The 18,862-nt window shown below is 39.7% G+C and overlaps 1 protein-coding gene across 1 annotated transcript; it reads right to left on the bottom strand.

The window, feature by feature from the left end:
* Positions 1-15,208: 15,208 nt before the first annotated feature.
* Ddit4l (DNA damage inducible transcript 4 like) lies at positions 15,209-18,377 on the bottom strand. Its single transcript, XM_048333611.1, has 3 exons — positions 18,202-18,377; positions 17,801-17,943; positions 15,209-15,762 (listed from the first exon to the last, which is right to left on the bottom strand). Exons 2-3 carry the CDS (start codon positions 17,889-17,891, stop codon positions 15,275-15,277), a joined length of 579 nt encoding a protein of 192 aa, XP_048189568.1. The 5' UTR covers positions 17,892-17,943; positions 18,202-18,377; the 3' UTR covers positions 15,209-15,274.
* Positions 18,378-18,862: the final 485 nt, after the last annotated feature.

Here is an 18,862-nt window from a genome sequence, read left to right as displayed (position 1 = left end):
TGGCTGTCTTTGAGACTATAAAATGTATACATGCATGAGGAGTTATGCTACAGACACACGCACATACATGCACACACACACACACAGCATGTGTTTACTTTTCATTATCTGACAAGGTCTAGCGTGGGTTACTTAATTGCAAACATTGGCTTCCACACAAAAACAGGAGTTATTTTTAATTTCACAGTGCTGTCCTATGAAGGAGAGTGGGAAATTAAGCCAAAATTAATAAAAAGAAATCTTTATAGTTCCTTGCTGCCAGAAAACATTGTACCCATAGTCTGATAAGTGACTCCTATTGCTTTGTTTCCCCAATATTCCCCCCCTTTCATATTTCTGCTATTATTTATCACCTTCTCTGGAAAGCTCATGGAAAACAGTCCTGGTATTTTGTGTGTGTGGAAATGATTCTGGTGAAGACCTGCTCTAAATAAATAGGACAGGTGTCAAGTAAAGCAGCTGGATCTGGTTTAGAGGTGGAATCGATTGGAAACACTCAACTGGAAATAGAGAGAAGGAAGTTTTCATTCTATGGTGGTTATGGGTTTTGCTAGCATTTCCAAGAGCCTTCTAGCCACCACCGGTCATCAGATTGTGACTGTGTTGGGAGTGAGAAATGGCTGGAGCTCTGGGCAGAAGGGTGGAGGAGTTACAGCCCCTGGCCATACCTGGCCTGTGAAATCATCTGGTACGTGAGAGCCCAGACTCAGAAGCTTCTCATTGGCTGCCCGAGGCCCATCTGCCCAAGGGATAATTTTCTATGGCCTGCAAATGATGTTATAAATATCCAAATGGCACTTGGAGTTCTCTACCCCTGTAAGAACAGGAAGAGAGAGAGAGAGGCTATAAATATTTGATCTCCACTGCTGGCTAGAAAAGTCCAGTGATTTGGCTCATTAATCTTTGGTGAATAAAACTTCCTTGTAATAAAATTGCCTGTGCTACAAGTAGCAAATAGAAACTCCATAAACTGTGGAAAGTAATGTTGTTTTGTCTCCAACTCTGATTACCCCTGGCTCTTAGGCTGTGTTGGTTGGGAGCTCATCTTGAATCACATCAGTGATAACAGGTCCTGATCCCAGCACTTGGGAAGGGGAGGTAGGTGGATAACGAGTTCAAGAACAATCTATGCCACATAGTGAGACCTTGCTGAGAAAGAGAGAGAGAGAGAGAAAGAGAATGGAGAAAAGAGAGAGAAGAAAGAAAGAAAGAAAGAAAACAAAAGAATAGAGAAGGAAAGGGAAGGAAGAAAGGAAGGAAGAAAAAGGAAGGAAGGGGAGGGGAGGAAGGAAGGAAGGAAAGAAAAGAAAAAAGGAAGGAAGGAAGATGGAAGGAAAAAGTTTTTCTTAGCTGGGCTTGGGGATGTAGCTCAGGTGTCTTCCTCATTTGTTATCTCATAGTTTCCGCAGTGCCTGCTCCTGATTCTGGTACCAGGGCTTGAACCCAGGGCTCCATGATTGCTCAGCTCCCCTGCTCAGAGCTGGCACTCCAGCAGCACTGTAAAAATATAAAATAAATGTAAAATAAAATAAAATCCTTTATGAAATCAAGTTCCTTCAGCCTGATAAGAGGATTTTTTTTAAAAGAAACAACCTGTTTATTCTTGTTAAAATGCATTTCTTGGGGCAAATATAAGCGAATCAATCATCCCTTCACTTTTCCTTTTCCCTTTTGTCAGCATGAACAACTGAATATTGTAAAGGTATTCTCAGAGCTCTCCCTATGATAGTATTGGAAGAGTACATGCATGATGGCAGGGTGGGTTCACTCTAGTGTTGGATGGAGGATTGTGTAGCAAAGAAGGGTTTGGAATAAAGTGGAATCTGGAATAAAGAGTTTGGAATAAAGTGGTCTTAGCATCGGATTTCTTATCTACTGCCTGTGGAACATTTATGTATCTCCAAAGCCCTTCAGTCTTTCATCTATAAATATGCACTAGATGATGAAACCATTGTCAAAGAAACCCACCATCATGGGTATACATCTCAATGACCTGACTTCCTTCTAATATGCCCTTCTAAAGTTGCTACCACTGAAATTAGAATTGTAGACGCCAGGCTGAAACCCCAAGATTTCATTGTGTCCGGTGCATGTCTCACCCCTAGAGGGCAAATAAAGAGATATGGCAGCGAGTAGAGAAAACAAATTTATTATATGGCATGGACAGCCATGGAAACATTTCAGTTCATCTTCAGCCATCTACAAGGTACAGACTTGAGCTATAGGTTTAAATAGACAAAGAACTATTATTAGTTATTAAAAACTCATTGCTGGGCTATCCTAGCTACTCAAGAGGCTGAGAGCTGAGAAACATGGTTTAAAGCCAGCTCAGGCAGGAAAGTCTATAAGTCTCTTATCTTCAATGAACCACCAGAAAACTGGAAATGGTGCTGTGGCTCAAGTGGTAGATCGTTAACCTTGAGCTGAAGAGCTCAGGAACAGCACCCAGGGTCAGAGTTCAAGCCTGACAACGGTTCCAGTCCCTGGAACATTTTTGCCTTCATTTCAGGGACTTCCCAGTGAATCCATTCAGATTATGAACTGACTTGTATGTGCCTTGCAGGGCTAAGGTGGGACACTCCATCTTTGGAAGATTCAACTAAGATCGTCCTTCTGCCTCTTCTCATTAGACTACAGCTAATGCTCTGCTGCCACCGCCTCTGGGCCTTGTGCTTATACATTTCCCTAGGTCTCTGTCAGGAGCTTGGCCTCTGAGACAGGTGTGTGGGACACACATGCAGTACCCACTTTGCTTCTTTCCATTTTGTCGGGCCAGAAGGGTAGATTTCTACCTCCTTTTTGTGCTACCGTGGTTTGTGTGTTCTGCTGCACCAGCAGTGCCCCTCATGTGATTTAGCCTTCTCTTTCTCTCCCCAAAGCCCAGCCTCGCTTAAAGAGGTCAAGAAAGTCAGCTCTGAGTATCAAAACAGATCAATAACTTCTTAGAGCTCTTTCTTTCCTTGGAGCAATAAACCACAAAGCTCAGATTGGTGAATAAAAACTACAAGGACTTGAAAGGAGGAAACTAAGAACATAGCTTTAATATTCACAGAACACAGTCATCTGTTACATTAATTTACCAAGGTTTATGTAACTTCAAAACTCATGCCTTTTTTTTCCACCCTGGTGATTTGTATTAGGCCAGCTCATTTTTTTTTCCAGAGAAAGAAGATAACAAAAAACAAAAGAGAGCATAGAGAATTTAAAAATATTTCAAATTTGGTCACACAAATGAGGAAAGAGAGTATCATTACATCAGTGCAAGTTTTCATAAACATTTTATGCTATTCCTTTTTTAAGACTTAGGAATCTTTGAATACCTTCCAATCATAAATATTTAAATTCTAAAAATGAGACAAAAAAGAAGAGGAGTAGAGACTCTGCCTAAAAAAGTAACCAAAGCAAATAGGGATGGAGGCATGGCTCAAGTGGTAGAGGACCAGCCTAGAAAATGTAAGTTTCTGAGTTCAAACTTCTGCACAAAAAAATTATTTTTTAATAAAGTCAGTTTAATCTTAGCCTTTGAAGGGTCCTTAAAAGTCAAAGGGAACTCAACACTCCCCACCACAATGCCATCCCCAGGGGCTCTGCTGTGTGATCATTGGGCCTTTCTAGAGAGAAGGGGACCACCTCTTTGTGAAACAGTCTGAAGCAGTTGTGGTTGCTGAGTGCTGGTCCCTTGGGATGGCAAAACCTCTTTATAAAATTGAGAAAGACCACATAATAGATGGTATCTTTTATTTGGCAGTCCTTCAGATAGTGAAAGGTGGTCTTTTCATCAAATTAATACCTTTTTTTCTCTTACTTGTTTTTACAAATTGCCAAGGTTTCCTGAGATTAGAGTTCACAGATAGATAGACGGAATAGGTGAGTCTCTCTCTCTCTCTCTCTTTTTTTTTCTTCAGATGAACTATGGTTTAGTTTGCTTGTCTCCTCCTGAGAGAAAGATTATTGTATTTTTTAACCTTACAAAAGCAGGCAATTTTGTAAACACTTGAATTAGAATTTCAACTTTTGTGGTCTCACTGGTGCTCTTTTCCTACCATAATATGACTCCATTACAGCAAGTGTGCTAGGACACTGCCTGAAATGCTTTCACTCATTTCTGTATCTTGCAAACTTTAACTCAATTGTTCATAGTCAATATTCCATTTTTTTGCTCCCCAGCCCTTGCTCTTCATATAAGACAAATGACTATCATCTTATGTCTGAGCTCTCATAGACATTTATTGGGATGTGAAAATGAGGGTCAGGTTGATGCCATTTGTAAGTTTCTTTTATTTTATTGAGAATAATTTAAACTCACGAAGAGCTAACTATGCCCCAAGTGACTTTGAAACAAAAGTATCAGAGGCAAATTTGTTTGCAGAATTTATTAATTTAAAATGGAGCCAGAAGTATAAAAAACAGATGTTCAAAGATCTTTAAGGTTCTTTTTCTTAATTAGGAAATTCTATGAATCTTTGAAATCAAACTTTTTCCAAAAAATGTTCAATGCAGTTCAAATTTGTAATAATAGAAGTAGAAATAAAAATGTATAATAAATTTAAAATAATGGTAGTAACAAAATTAGGTTTTTGTTCATATTTCTAGACTTCCAAACAACATAAAATTCTTTAGAACTAGTTTTTCATTTTTTAAAAACATCAAGTAGCTTATGTTATATAAAGTTATAATTCTTTGTACATTTTCTTACTTATATTGGTTACAGAAATGAGTCTTTTCTTTAATAATATTTAATAATATTTCTTTAATAATATAATAATAATATTTAATTAATATTTTCTTTAATAATATTTAGCAGACACATTAAAAAAAGCTAATGTCATATTTCTACAAAGACTGTCCCTCAGGGGTTTCTTATATCCAAGTTTTGAGAATGTGAGATCAATAGCCAGGATGGTTAATTTAAAGTATACTTCGCTACATCACCTCCTGTATGTACAACTGCTAGTCAACAGTGTTAGCTTTTGCAGAAACATCTTTATTTTCTTTGACATCCACAGCTCTAACTAGGTTTGGTTGGCTTGTTTGTCTGTTTTATCTCCATTTAACTTTGAACAATGATACTACACCATTTTTCTCACTTGTGATAATAACACAATCTACTTTAAGATACTAATTGAATTGTCCTGTTTATAATCAGTGTACTCTCAAGAATGTAAATCAGTAAATCCTACAAATTATGAAAGACAGTATCACAAAATTCAAAGTATTTAATTGGAGTGTGTCTTGGAGTAGTGTGACGGAAGTCACTTAAAAATAGAGAGCTCTTGTAGCAATTTAGTTTTCAGCATGTGCTTGTCAGCTACAGGAGTGCATCAAAAAAAATTGTGGAAGCGCTTGCATTTCCTGTCCTTATTCTTAAAGTGACTTTGAAATTTGAGATGAAGTATGGCAGCTGCTGGCCAGAGCTGCCAAATAGGACATATGTTCAAAGCAGAGAAGGTGATAGATTCTTACTGAAAAGAATATACAGTTCCTGTTTGCTTCATAAATAACTAACAACCTCCCTCCCCCCCAGGCCAAAAAAAAATGGAGATTGTTGGATGACTTTGGGATGAAGGGAATTGGAGAATTGGAGAATCTGGATAATAGAAGAGGAGTTTGCTTGGTATCTATTAAGAACAAAATGATCTGAGGTATCATATGCCTTCCAGGCAGGTAATATAATTAGTGACGTTCCAGGTGGCTAGAAGGCACTCATCAGTCCACACAGGAAGGAGCTTGCATTCAGCCTTAGCACATTGTCACTACGGGGATACAGACTGTGTGGATGGACTGTTGGAAATTTTGATTTGAATGTGAATGCTTCTGGGCCAACTGTGCAAGTTGTAAGGCTGCACCTTACACAACAACATGACTAAGCCAAATGACACCAAAGCTTGCACAAGGATGAAGTGTGATCCAGTGGTAGGCAGTCTGCAAGTTTTGGGTTTAGACATTTTTAAAAAAATAAAGCTCTATTACTATATTCATCAGCAGAAGCCTATTTTTCAGTAGCTATGATTCCTTGGAATTTAAGGTGACATTGAGCAACTCTCATGTTTGCAGTGTGCACACACAGACATCCTGCCAGTTAGCATAATTTCTGTCCTTACACTTAGGCTGTAAAGAGCTAATAAAAATAAACTGTTGGTCCTTTAGGAATGAATAGTCATGCATGTAACCATTCACACATTATGGTGCCTAGTCCTATCTGAAGGCTAACAATGACTTCAGTCATGCTTTCTAGACTCTTGCCTGAAATCAGAGTCAAGACAATTGCTCTGTTGTTGGGCATTCTGTCCATCTGTGGCCTGCCCTGTGGTGAGATCTAAAGGCCTGCCACCTGCGGGCTGCTTCCTGCCAACTCCTTGAACCTTCCAGGGCATGGCTGCTAGAGTATTTGGTGAGTGGGATCCTAAAATAGTCTCTTGTGTCCACACCTGGTATTCAGGACACTGGAGGGAATTTAGCCCCTTGGTGATTTGGCAAGCTTTAGGTTACATACTCTGGCTAATGTCATCTCTTTAATGCCCTCTCTCTGTGTTGCCAGGGTCTATTAGAGTGAAAAGGCCCTGCTTAAAAGAAATGAAAGGACAACTAAGTTTGTGCTGGGCAAGATCTTTGTGTCTATTAAGTCATCACAGTAACTCTGCAACTTACATGTTATCCTTGCTTTTTCAAGGCCACAGTGAAAAGTCGGGCATTTAAGCCCAGGCATTTGGCTCCCGGTTTGTCACTATTCCTTTCTACAGCTCAGCCAAGGTACCCAGACCCCACAATATTAGCTTAGATTCTACCACCGATAAATTGGACTTGGAAAAATACAACTTTGGTAAAGACCCTGCACTGTGATCTGTCTATATTTGGCTCCGTCTTAACTTTCTGTTACTGTTACAGATATTTGAGATGGTTAATTTATAAAGAGAAGGGTTGTTTTGGCTCATCATTTTCTAATGGACATGATGAAGGCTTTGGTCCTTGTTTCTTATGCTCTGCCTTTTCTACCTTTCTAGCTTCATGTTTCCTATTTCAATCAAGGTAATTAAGGTGCTGGAGAAGCTAGTGAGTTCCATTGCAACACTGGTATGGTTAGAGTATAGTCTGACAGAAAGGGTATTTATTAGGAATGATGCATTGTAACAGGAAAAGCATCAGTTACACCTTTACATGCTCAGCCACGTCTAACCTAAGAGAGACTTTTGGAGCCACTCAGAGGATTCATATATTATGTAAATTAGGATGGTCCTCCTCCTCCTCCTCCTCCTCCTCCCCTTCTCCTCCTCCTCCTCTTCCTCCTCCTCCTCATATTCTTTTCTTCTTATCCTCCTCCTCCACCTTCCTTCCTTTTTTCTTCTTCTTCTTCCTCTTCTTTTTGGTGGTGGCCTTGACCTCAGGGATTGGGTGCTGTCCCTGAGCTCTTTTTCCTCAAGTCTAGCACTCTACCACTTTGAGCCACAGCATAACTTCCAATTTTGTTGTGGTTAATTGGAGATAAGAGTCTCACAGACTTTCCTGCCCCACTTGGCTTTGAATCACCATCCTCAGATCTAAGCCTCCTGAATAACTAGGATTACAGGTATGAGTGACTGGAGCTTGGCTGCATAGTTACTTCTTTATATTATTTTTACGTTAACGGAGAACTGACATCAATGGTAGGTCCCTTCTTTTATTACTAATTAGTTCTAACTTTACCACTTTTATGACTTAAATTACCTTGCTGTATTCAAGGATGCTCTACTAAAATGCCCCACACATTAGTTCCAATGGTGTTTTCTAAGTGGGTCTTCTCAGCTTCATTGCACTCACAATAATGAGAAACTCCATCAATCTGTACTGACTTCCAGTTTATATGTTAGAGTATATAGTATATATATATACTATATTAAATATATATACTATATAGTATATTTTATAGTATAGTACAGTATATTATAGTATTACATATGAGATAATGATACAGGCTTTCTGGTTTAAATGTTATAGACAGGATATGTATATGTATATACATGTATGTGTATGTATGTATATATGTATAATATATATTTATATTTAAAACTTTGCAAATTCTAAGTCTAAATCTTATGAAGATAGGAGTCTTCGTTTTAGTGCTTTCTTGCTTTTTCCTCCTGATCTATGTCTACCTTTAAAAAAAATTTTGCTAGTCTTGGGACTTGAACTCAGGGCCTGGGCTCTGTCCCTGAGCCTCTCTGGGCTCAAGGCTAGAGCCACTTTGAGCCACAGTGCCACTTCCAGCTTTTTCTGTGTATGTGGTGCTGAGGAGTCAAACCCAGGGCTTCATGCATGCTAGGTAAGCACTTTACCACTAAGCCACCTTCCTAGCCTGTTCTAAAGGTTTTGAAGACATTACTTTTATATTTCTTGTTTGAAATAGAGAAAAGATGCATTAGAAGACTATCATGAATGATGTGCTATAAACTGTATGAATTGTGTTACTCTGCAAACTCTTAGTAATAAAGATAAACCAACTCAGAATAGCAGTGCTAATGGTCCAGTAATACTTTTCCTCCCTTAGCCTTCTGCATTGCTCTTCTAGTTCTACCTCCAAGGCCAGAAACCACACACTTTATAGAAACTGGATTTACTGTCACTTCTTCTGCTCATCAAAGAGAAACACAATTTATACAGAGGAGCCATAAGATATATATATGTATATACATACATGTATATATATACATATATAAGATACATATATACATATATACATACATACATATATGATATATATATATATATACATGAGCATTCAGACATATTATCCTTGAGCAAGAAGGTTAAAAATTAATACAGTTCCTCTCCTGTAATAATTTGAATGTTGAGAGATGGAAGGATTTGAATGCAGTGGAAAAAAAGAACAAAAAATGAGCTATTTATTATCCCCTTATGATTTTTTTGTACTCAATATTATGTCCCCAAAATTCATCTATGCTGTTTATAACGTAAACTATTCATTTTCTTCGCTGCCTAGCATTCTGCTTGTGACAGCGTCACAGGGAATTCCTCCACACTGTAGCGGGTGGACATACCTGTTGCTTCCACATTGCTGTTCCACATAGTGTCATGCTGAAGCTCTCTAGGAATTTTCTAGTCCATTGTACAAGAGTAAGTTGCATAACAGGTTTAGGCTAGTCACAGCAGAGGATCACAAGAGCCCAATAGCTATGCCCTTATGAACACATAAGATGATGCTAAGTGAAATGAACTCATGTTATGGAAACGACTGTTATATCACTGTTGTAATTACTTTCAACATGCCATGTGAAACCATAGCTTCTTTAGTTGATGATCCTCTTGTATTCCCTTCCTGTGGTTGTACTCACACTATCACTGTATCTCATCTGAGTACCCTGGATACTGTATATACTGGTATTAGAACTAGGGAAGTGAAAGGGAATATCAAACTTGAGAGACAAAGGATAAAAAGACAAATGACTCCAAAAGCAATACTTGCAAAACCATTTGGTGTAAACCAACTGAACAACTCATGGGGGGAGAGGGCAAAAGGGAGGGGGGAGGGGGAATGAGGGAGGAGGTAACAAACAGTACAAAAAATGTACCCATGGCCTAACATATGTAACTGTAACCTCTTTGTACATCACTTTGACAATAAATAAGAAAAATAAAAATTAAAAAAAAGAGATTTGGAAAAAAAAAGAGTAAGTTGCATAACATTGTACCAACGAACCTTCACAATAAAAGATTCTTATTAAAAGCAAAAAGAAAGAGTAAATTGCAATAGTCTTAAAAGTAGAAATTGAGTATAGTAGCATGCAAATGTGAGCCCCTTCTTCCTTATCTAGCTATAGAATGGGATGCATAAATTTTAAGCGAACCATTTTCAAACCCTGTACTTCTGAATATGCTATTTTCTATGACTGATCTTTGTTTGAACATCCCCAAGATACAGATCCTGATTTCCACTTCCAACTCATCAAACTTTGTTTTCTACCTTCCAAAAACATATTACCTTTTCCTGTTGGCCAACCTTAACACCATACTTTATTTTAGGGTAGAGAATGCTGGAGAGTACTAAATAAAAGTACTCTTGTAACACAGGATGGAGAAAGTAAATTATTTTAATGTCTGGTGTCATGGTCGAATTGTGACCAATCAAAATTCATATGTTGTAACATTTAATACATCAGCATGTGTCTGAAGAGTGAGTCTGTGAAGAGGCAATTAAGTTAAAAATAATGTCCCTAGAGTGGTTGTCATCCAATATGACCGGTGTCCTTACCAAAAAACAAAAAAGGGGACCAGGAGGCAAACATAAACTCGGAAGTAGATGTAGGGAAACAGTGCAACAAGGTGGCTGCCTCTTAGCCCAGGTTGAGAAACCAGGTGTTCCAGTGCTTTATTTTTCAGTTTTCTACCCTCCAAAACTGTGAACAAGAAACATTCTGTTGGTCAGCCACCTGCTAGTGCAGTGGTATGGCAATCCTAGTGAATGAGGAAACAAGTCCTTTTGTAAGTCAGTTGGCTTCAGTCCTTTGATTTTAACAGTACTGGAAAAATCTAAATAATCAACCTTTTGAAACAACGTTTGTTATAGTTATTTAGATGACTTGAGTAAATCTCTTGAAAATAGGTAATAACTAAATTTCCTTCATTCTCACCTCACTGATATGAACACATTTTCTCAGTTTTCTCTATTGAAACAGAACAGGAAATTTTGTCTTCCCATTTCTAGCAAAAAGCCCTACACACACACACACACACACACACACACACACACACACGAGTTGCTTCATGAAATAACAGCTTATTAATATTTTAGTGTTTCATTGTTTCTATAAAATAGAAAACAGAGTACTGATATTTTATCATTGTGTATTTTGCAGAGAACCTCAATAAAATTATTTGACACATTACCCAATGACTTTGAATTTCAAGTCATAGTTTGTTTTCATTGTAGAGAAAAATGTTAATGACTTTCAACTTTAAAATACATGACATTAGAATAAATTTAGCATAAGAAAAATGACTTTGTGAAGATACAAGAGCAAAGAAAAATAGCACTGAAGAAAAAAGCCATTCTGTTGAACACCTATTTTTGTGTTTTCTAGATAGATGTTGGAGCCAGATCACTGTGCTATTTACATTACACTGGAAACATTTCATACAATGATGTAATGGCTTTATTTGTAAAGGTTGATTTTTACCACACATAGCAACTTACCTCATTTGCAACTTTTTAAACATAGGGCAAAACATTTGAATGGCAACTTGAAAATGCGGTAGAAAATGTTTTAGAAAATTCTGTTAAGATGTTCAGTAAGAAAAAGTTTAAAGAACACTGCTTAATAACTAAAATTAAGATTGCTGTGTCTACCACCAACCTTATGAGCCTGTGCTAGACTACTAAGATAAATATATCGGAACATCGAAAGCTTTTTCCTTAATTTTTATTAATTTGAGGAATCACCACTTTTTAAACCAATGTTCAAGTCTTATTATGCTTTTTTTTTTGGCCAGTCCTGGACCTTGGACTCAGGTCCTGAGCGCTGTCCCTGGCTTCTTTTTGGCTCAAGGCTAGCACTCTGCCACTTGAGCCACAGCGCCACTTCTGGCCATTTTCTATATATGTGGTGCTGGGGAATCGAACCCAGGGCTTCATGTATACGAGACAAGCGCTCTTGCCACTAGGCCATATTCCCAGCCCTTATTATGCTTTTTTTGGCATTTCTTTATTACTTAGGTTGAGTATCTTTTCATATATTTCTTTTCCTGTAAAAGGCATATTCAAGCTTTGCCTATATATCTTCTTTGGAGTTGTGCTTTTCTTAGCACTTAGAATTCTTAATGCATTTGGGGTAATAACTTTTCCTCAGTTGTGTGTATTGAAAGATACTTTCTTGAAGCTCAAGAATTAAATTTTTATCTTCTTATAGTACTTAACAGAAAGAAATTTCAGGGCATCTTATTTTAAAAAGTTTCTCTGTAGCAAAATTACAAAAATTCTTTGCCTTCCATAATTTTTCTTTCCTGTTTGTTTCTTCGATCAGCTTGGAATTTTTTTTAATGCTCAATATGTATGCATCAAATTTTATTTTTTTCACACAAATGATTGTTATAAAACCTACTGTTGAAAAGATGACCTTTTACCCATTGATCCAAAGTGCCTATTGGCCCATCAACGAAGCTTTCCACACATATAGAAAGGGCCTGGTGTCTGGGTTTTCTGTTGTTTCTCTGGCTTAACCCTGCTTTTCTGGTGTGGGCAGTTCATTAAGCCCATCTCCTTTGTGGCATACCATTTGACTACTATTGCCCAGCAACTCTTGTAATTTATTGAGTGCTACATGGAAGAGAGACAGAACTTCTGTGCATCATCTCCAATTTGGACCCCTGTATTTTTCCATGAGATGCTTCACAATCTCTCTTTCTTTGTGGCAGAGGCAGAAGCAGCCATGGAGTAGATGTTCTCCGACCTCAGCAGATGCCTCTTGGTCTTTGTCAGCTGCCAAACTGCATAGTAGTGTTGTTACAACTATTATTTGTTTAAGTGTACATAATTGATGTAAGATATCTAATATCTATTATGCATATAAGATACCTCATGTGATGTTTCTCATATATATGTACGTGTATACACATAGGTAAATATATACATAATCAACATGCATATATCATAAATGATACAGGTAGAAATACACATATGCATATGTACATATATACATATGTGCTTATATGTGTGTCATATTCATGATTTATACATGATGTACACATATAGGTGATATATATGTGTATGTATGTATATATATATACTTGTACCGATGTGTGCATACTTGTCTTGTTAAATATGAGAAGTCTGAGTTATTGATCATCATTTATGGAGACAGAAAAGATATCTACTAAACATTAAAAATGATAAATTGAAGAAAAATAGGAGAATCAGAAAGATGTTCTTGACATAGAATATGGTGATACAAATGAGTATGTACCCTGTTCAGATACTTTGGTATATGTGTTTGGCCATGGTAAAAGCTGTATAAGGCATTGTGAGTTTTAAATTTATTTTTAAACTTAGTTGCCATAGAGCTCAAATTATGTGTCTTCCTATCAAAAGTATGAAAAAGTTGAAAAAATTATGAAGCAAATCACTCTTTATTGATAATCACATACAACAAATACAATCAGAATATAACTGAATACAAACTGGCTTTGTCAAAAAAAGGAATAATTAGTTATCTTCCTACAAATAGTATCAAATATATTTGAGGGTGATTATTGAATAAACTCAGAAAAGACAAAGCAGACAAGAAATTTAAATATATATAATGTTTTATTGTCCAAAATAGACAAACTTTAAATTCCTTTCACAGGAATAATAATAGCTCAATAGCTCCCAGAAGCCATCACTACTTTGTAAGCAAAGCAAGCAAGAGTGAAAATGACAACTGTTAGTGAAAAAGGAGAACAATCATTTCTCTAAGCCCAGTCACCAGCTACAGAGACACAGTGACCTTTGGAGAACCCTGAATGACAGATAGACAGGCACAGACAGACATGCAGAACAGCATTGAGTATCTACTGGCTCAGTCCTTCTGAAGACTGTCTTTGCAGTTTTGTTCCAAACAATTTAAGAGTTCAATTTGCTATACCACCTGCTCATTTGAACAGTGACATTTTAGGTCACTTCTAGTATCAGTAACAGGATCAGACTTGGTTTTGTTCCACCAGGATGAAGACTTCAGTTTCTACAACCCTGGAGCCTCAGGTGGATAGAGTAGTGCTAATGGCTTGGGCAAAACATTTGGATGAGCTCCCATCCAACACCCACAGCAAGGATCCACTGTGTAGATCATTGTCAAGTGGAGACCCAATCTCTCATTACCATAAAAAGACAAGAGAGAGATCTATTAGTTGGAATAAGACAAAAACAAGGCAAAGCAAAAACAAGGCTTTTATTAACCCCCAGGCATGGGTAAGGATGGTGGAAAGAGGCTGGGTGTGTGTGCACAGGTTATCTAGAAAGATATTTTCATTGTCTAGTCCTGCATGAAGCACGTCTCCACCCCCCAAAGCAGACTTGGGTCAATATAAACATTTTGAGATTGAGATTAAGGAGAGAACATTCAATTCCCAGAAAAGGCTAGAAACAAAATAACACTGACAGGTGAGAAGGTTCATGTGAGACTAAACATATGTAATGGAAAGAAAGCTGTTACCAAATGAATCTGCAAGGAACTGGATAGAAGAAACCCCTTTATCCACAGATAGGCATTGAGCCTTAGCTCAGTGGAATGAACAGCATACACAAAGCCAGTTTAACATCTCCATCTTTCTAGTTTAAAGACAGAATTCCAGAGTTGAGATCTAGGAAAACTGAGTTTATCTGATATAAAGTCATTTAGGGCAACATGTGAGTTACTAAAAGACAGCTCAAGTTTTATCATCAAGTTTTGATCACAGAGATGCAGGGAGATCACCAAGAAACAATGAAACAGGTCTGTGGTCATTGACATTTCCACTCACTCTTACCTAAGGTGAAGTTTTAATTGAACTCATCCTTTTAATTCTACACTGTACTCCACCAGCTCTTCAAAAAATAAAAACACTGAAGCATATATTTTCTGCTAGTCCTGGGGCTTGAACTCATGGCCTGGGCACTGCCCATGAGCTTTTTTTGTTCAAGGTTAGTGCTCTACCACTTGAGTCACAGCTCCACTTCCAGTTTTTTGGTGGCTAATAAGGGATAAGCAGTTCAAGGTCTTTCCTTCCCAGGCTGACTTTTGAACCATGATCCTCAGACCTCAGTCTTTTAAGTAGCTAAGATTAGAGGCATGAGCCAAACTCTTCAAATTTGAATGGAAAATTGTCAGGTAATTGTGAGCTTCTGGATGTTCTGATGGGCTAGACATCGATTTCTTAAGATTGCATATTTGAAAGGATTATTTTGGAAACTTGTAAGAAAAAAAAGACATGAAAATCAAACCATGAAGATCAATTCTCCATGTTGTAGGACCAAGGCTATCGGCCAAAAAATGAGAATAAAATACAAAACTGAAGCGGGGTGCTTCTTTTCCTTATTCCTTTCTTTCCCATAAGAAATATGTTGTATGTAGAACATATACACATTCCTGAGTTATGCTGTACAAGGCACAGCCCTTTGGATGGGGTTGTTATGAATGAGAAAGATACATTGAAAGAAATTTGGGAGTTCTTGTTGAAGGCAGGCAGGGGCAAAACTACAAATGACTTTGAGTAGCTGCATCCTTTTATTACTCAATCATAAGAGAGCTCTTAATACTTCTCCCCCTCTTTCTTAGCACTCTTCAATGACTGTGGTTCCAATCAGAGAATAAAGTTTTTTCTTAACAAGTCGAAATCCAGAGCTGAGGATCAGAGTTCGCCTCAGGCCAGCTGAGAAGCGACCTCTACTAAAGAAGTCCCTGAAGCTAGCCCACGAGCAGGTCTCCTGCTTAAACACAAGCGTCAGCTCAAAGGTAGGTACCACGCTAGCATCACACACAATCCTATCCAGCTTTTTACATACATTTTCAATTTCCAAGTTCACATTCAGGACACAGCCTCGAAGGCCGCAGGGCTCTGTGGAGGAAAGCCGAAGGACATCTTGAGCAATTCTCTGGGTCAGTTTCTCAGGGACAAGGACCTTGGAGCAACCAAGTTTGGTTTGCTTTGATTTGGATAGACAGTTCTCCAGCATTTTAACTAAATTCTGGCAGGTTGTCTCCTCAAAGATCACCTCGTTGAGGTTGGGTTCAGGAACAACATAATCCCAGTAGTCAAAGTCTGTAGGAAATTAAAGTTTTAGATGAAAATCTAGGAGGACACATACACACAAACACACTCACCTGCACATGTGCACGCGCGTGCATGCGCGCGCACGCACACACACACACAAACCCAAACAACGTAGCAGCACTGCGTGGTTATTTCTATCTATGAAATCTACCTCTTTCCTTGATTCTCTTCTTTGATTTTCCTTTATAATTTTTTCTCCTTCTCCCTCTTTCTTGCCTATGTTTTTGTTTTTTCTCTTGAAATGGAGGTAAGGCTAACCTCTTCCATCCTCTACCTTTGAAGTGCTGGGTTTACAGGTGTATGTCATGATATTCCCTCTATCAGTTTCTATTATCTCATTGGGAGCTAACCTTGTCTTGCTAACTAGTGAAGCAATAGAGCAAGTCATTTAACCTCACAAAGTTGAAGGTATATATATATATGTATATATATATATATATATTTGCTCACATATCAAACGCTATTGTCAATCTTTTAAAATTACTAGTGATTTCCTTTCTTGCTTATTTCAGAGGTTTTTCTAATTTTGCTTTAAGGAACATGCATTACCTCTGCAATTAAAATTGTTACAACTTTTGTTGACTGAGGTACTGTCTTTTCCCCTAAGAATACATTTACTATAAAATACAGAATTTTTTTGTAATTGTTCTTAAGTGAGTCCATTGCAAGCTTGATGGATGATACTTTTCTTTAAAAAATTCATCAGAGTTACAATGTTATTTTTTAAAAAGTATTTACTAGAATGGCCTCTAAACCCAATTTTAGCTCCAACCACTTTGATTAAAGATTGCTCAGAGAAGAAGAGACCTTTGAGGTTCATGAGGTTATTTATAACAGGCTAGGTAGTTTCTCTTAGCCAAGCAAAACAAAACAGACCTAGGGCAACAAAATTAGATTTGCTCAAAGGAAAAAAGATAGGTCTGCACTTGGCCACCTACCTCCCAAATTAATCCTACCACTTGGCATAGGTCCACACCACAGTTAGCAGAGCCACCACAGTCACCGGAGCAGGGCCCAGGCAGCTGCCTGCCTGCTAACCAACACTCCACACCCATTTCACCTCCATTAGCTTTCTCCTCTCCACTTCATCCATTCACCCAGAACATTACTTTTTTTTTTTATTCAACGAATACATTCCAAATTATAAGAGCTTGATCACCAAGCTATGCTGAAGAGAATTTTAGAATTTGGGCCTATAAAATTAGGTCATCACCTAATTTTACCTTGCAAATGAGGAAGAATGCCCCTCCAACCCCAAATTTAAGCATTTTTATCTATGCTCATACTGTCTTTTGGTGGCAGAGTGTTGTTTAACAACTTGTTGCTTAAAATTGCCAAGGACAGTCTAGAACCACGTTTGTTTGTTTCCTTCTGACCTTAAGAATGGAATAATGGCAACATCCACAAATAGAACTCTACACGGTAATAAAAAGGAACACACTGATCCCAGCAAGCCATGGAAGGATCTCCAAACTACTAGGCTGTGGGAAAGAAACTAGATACAATAGAACACATTTTTGTATTATTCCGTTTACATTAGACTCTAAAGGCATAACTGACCCATTGACCCAAAACACACACAAACAAATGAACAGATGGGAGATGATTGGGTTCCTGAGGAGAGGGGAAAGAAGAGAATTGATAGCAATTGGGCACACTAGAATTTGGTGTGGGGGGGGAGGGGGGCGGAGAGAGGGAGAGAGGGAGGGCGGATGCTGGCTACTCAAACAAATTAATACATTTGTTAAAACACACATTACTGTACTCTTAATTTCAAGCCAATGAGGATAAGGAGCTGAATTTCCCGGGCGGTTTGTAGCAGCAGACCTGGAGTGTTGGATGTTTGTTTGTCATGTACAGACACCACCTCCCCCGGGGAAGTTTGGAAAGGAGTCTTAGGGGAACCTTGCAGCCCTCTCTAAAGGGAGGAGGGGGTGTGCCGTCGCACGCCTCGCCTCGGGGGTCTATGGAGGCGCTGCGACCTCTGGAGGGGCGGGAAGGGGGGGGGGGCAGGTAAGGAACTCACCACTTAGCAGGCTCCCCGACTGACAGCCACGGTCCAGCAGCTCTGAAATGCTGGCCGGGTTCTTACTGCTCAAACTGCCCGTTGCAACCATGGTCAACGGCTAGGTTTCCCTCGCGGGGGGCAGAACGGCCTTTCTGGGGGCTCTGGGGAAAGAAAAACAGCAACCACAAAAGCGATTTGCAAAAGGACCAAGACGGGCGGAGGATCTTCAGCCGCCCGGCGTCGCCAGGGCCGAGCAGCCCGGGAACTTGGGCCGAGAGCAGCCTGTGCAATTCAAGTGGACCGAGCTCCGGGAACCGCCAACGACCGAGCCCCCCCACCCCCCCTCCACCTGGAAGGGGGAAAGTTAGCGCGGTTTGGGAAAGCGGCAGACTCCCCGGCCCCTCCTTCTCCAGGCTCACCTGCGGGGAGTTCACCTGGGCCGACTCGCTGGCTTGGAATACCTGGAATACCGAGGGGGTAAATCGAGGCAGAGAACTCCCACCCCTGTCCAGGCAGGGATCGATAGATCCAAGCCGAGATCGACCCTGGGCTGGCCACCCACCCCACCACCACCACCACCACCACCACCACCACCCAGCGCAGGCTCGACGAAGCCTCGTCCACCTTGGGGCGGCCAGCACTTTATAACCCAGCGCCCCGCCCCCCGGAGCCGCCCCGCCCCCCGCCCGCCCGCCCCGCCCCCTTGGGTCAGGTCGCTTGCAACCTGGGTGTTTGGAGCCTCTGAGAGTTGAGGATAATCCCAATCGGGGGACACCTGCTATTTCCTCCGTAAGGTCACAGGTCACCCTGACCGTCATTCCGGGTGCACGACTCCCCCAAGAGTGAGCACCCCGCTTTCCAGCTATCCTGGCCGCTTCGCTTCGATGCGCCCCCCACTCCCCTGCCCTACTCCCCTGGCAATCGTGTTTGCTCGCGCCCCAGGCTGCCCTGACCCGGATGCCTCCCGGGCGGCAGGATGCGCCGTGGGACCGTGCCCCGTGGCCTTCCCGCTCCACCCTGAACACCGGGCGTGGGGCCCTGGGCAGTGAGCATCCTTGGTGCACGTGTCCTGGCCTCCAC

Source organism: Perognathus longimembris, chromosome 24 (assembly GCF_023159225.1).
Source record: "Perognathus longimembris pacificus isolate PPM17 chromosome 24, ASM2315922v1, whole genome shotgun sequence".
Taxonomy (NCBI): Eukaryota; Metazoa; Chordata; class Mammalia; order Rodentia; family Heteromyidae; genus Perognathus; species Perognathus longimembris.
The sequence above is the reverse complement of the archived record's forward strand: the minus strand, read 5'-3'. Positions and strand labels throughout refer to the sequence as shown.

Excerpts from the sequence above, each read along its gene's own strand:
- Ddit4l (XM_048333611.1), bottom strand. The coding sequence starts at position 17,891 with ATGGTTGCAACGGGCAGTTTGAGCAGTAAGAACCCGGCCAGCATTTCA. Across the intron at positions 15,763-17,800 it reads GTCGGGGAGCCTGCTAAGTG|ACTTTGACTACTGGGATTAT; the intron begins GTGAGTTCCTTA and ends AATTTCCTACAG.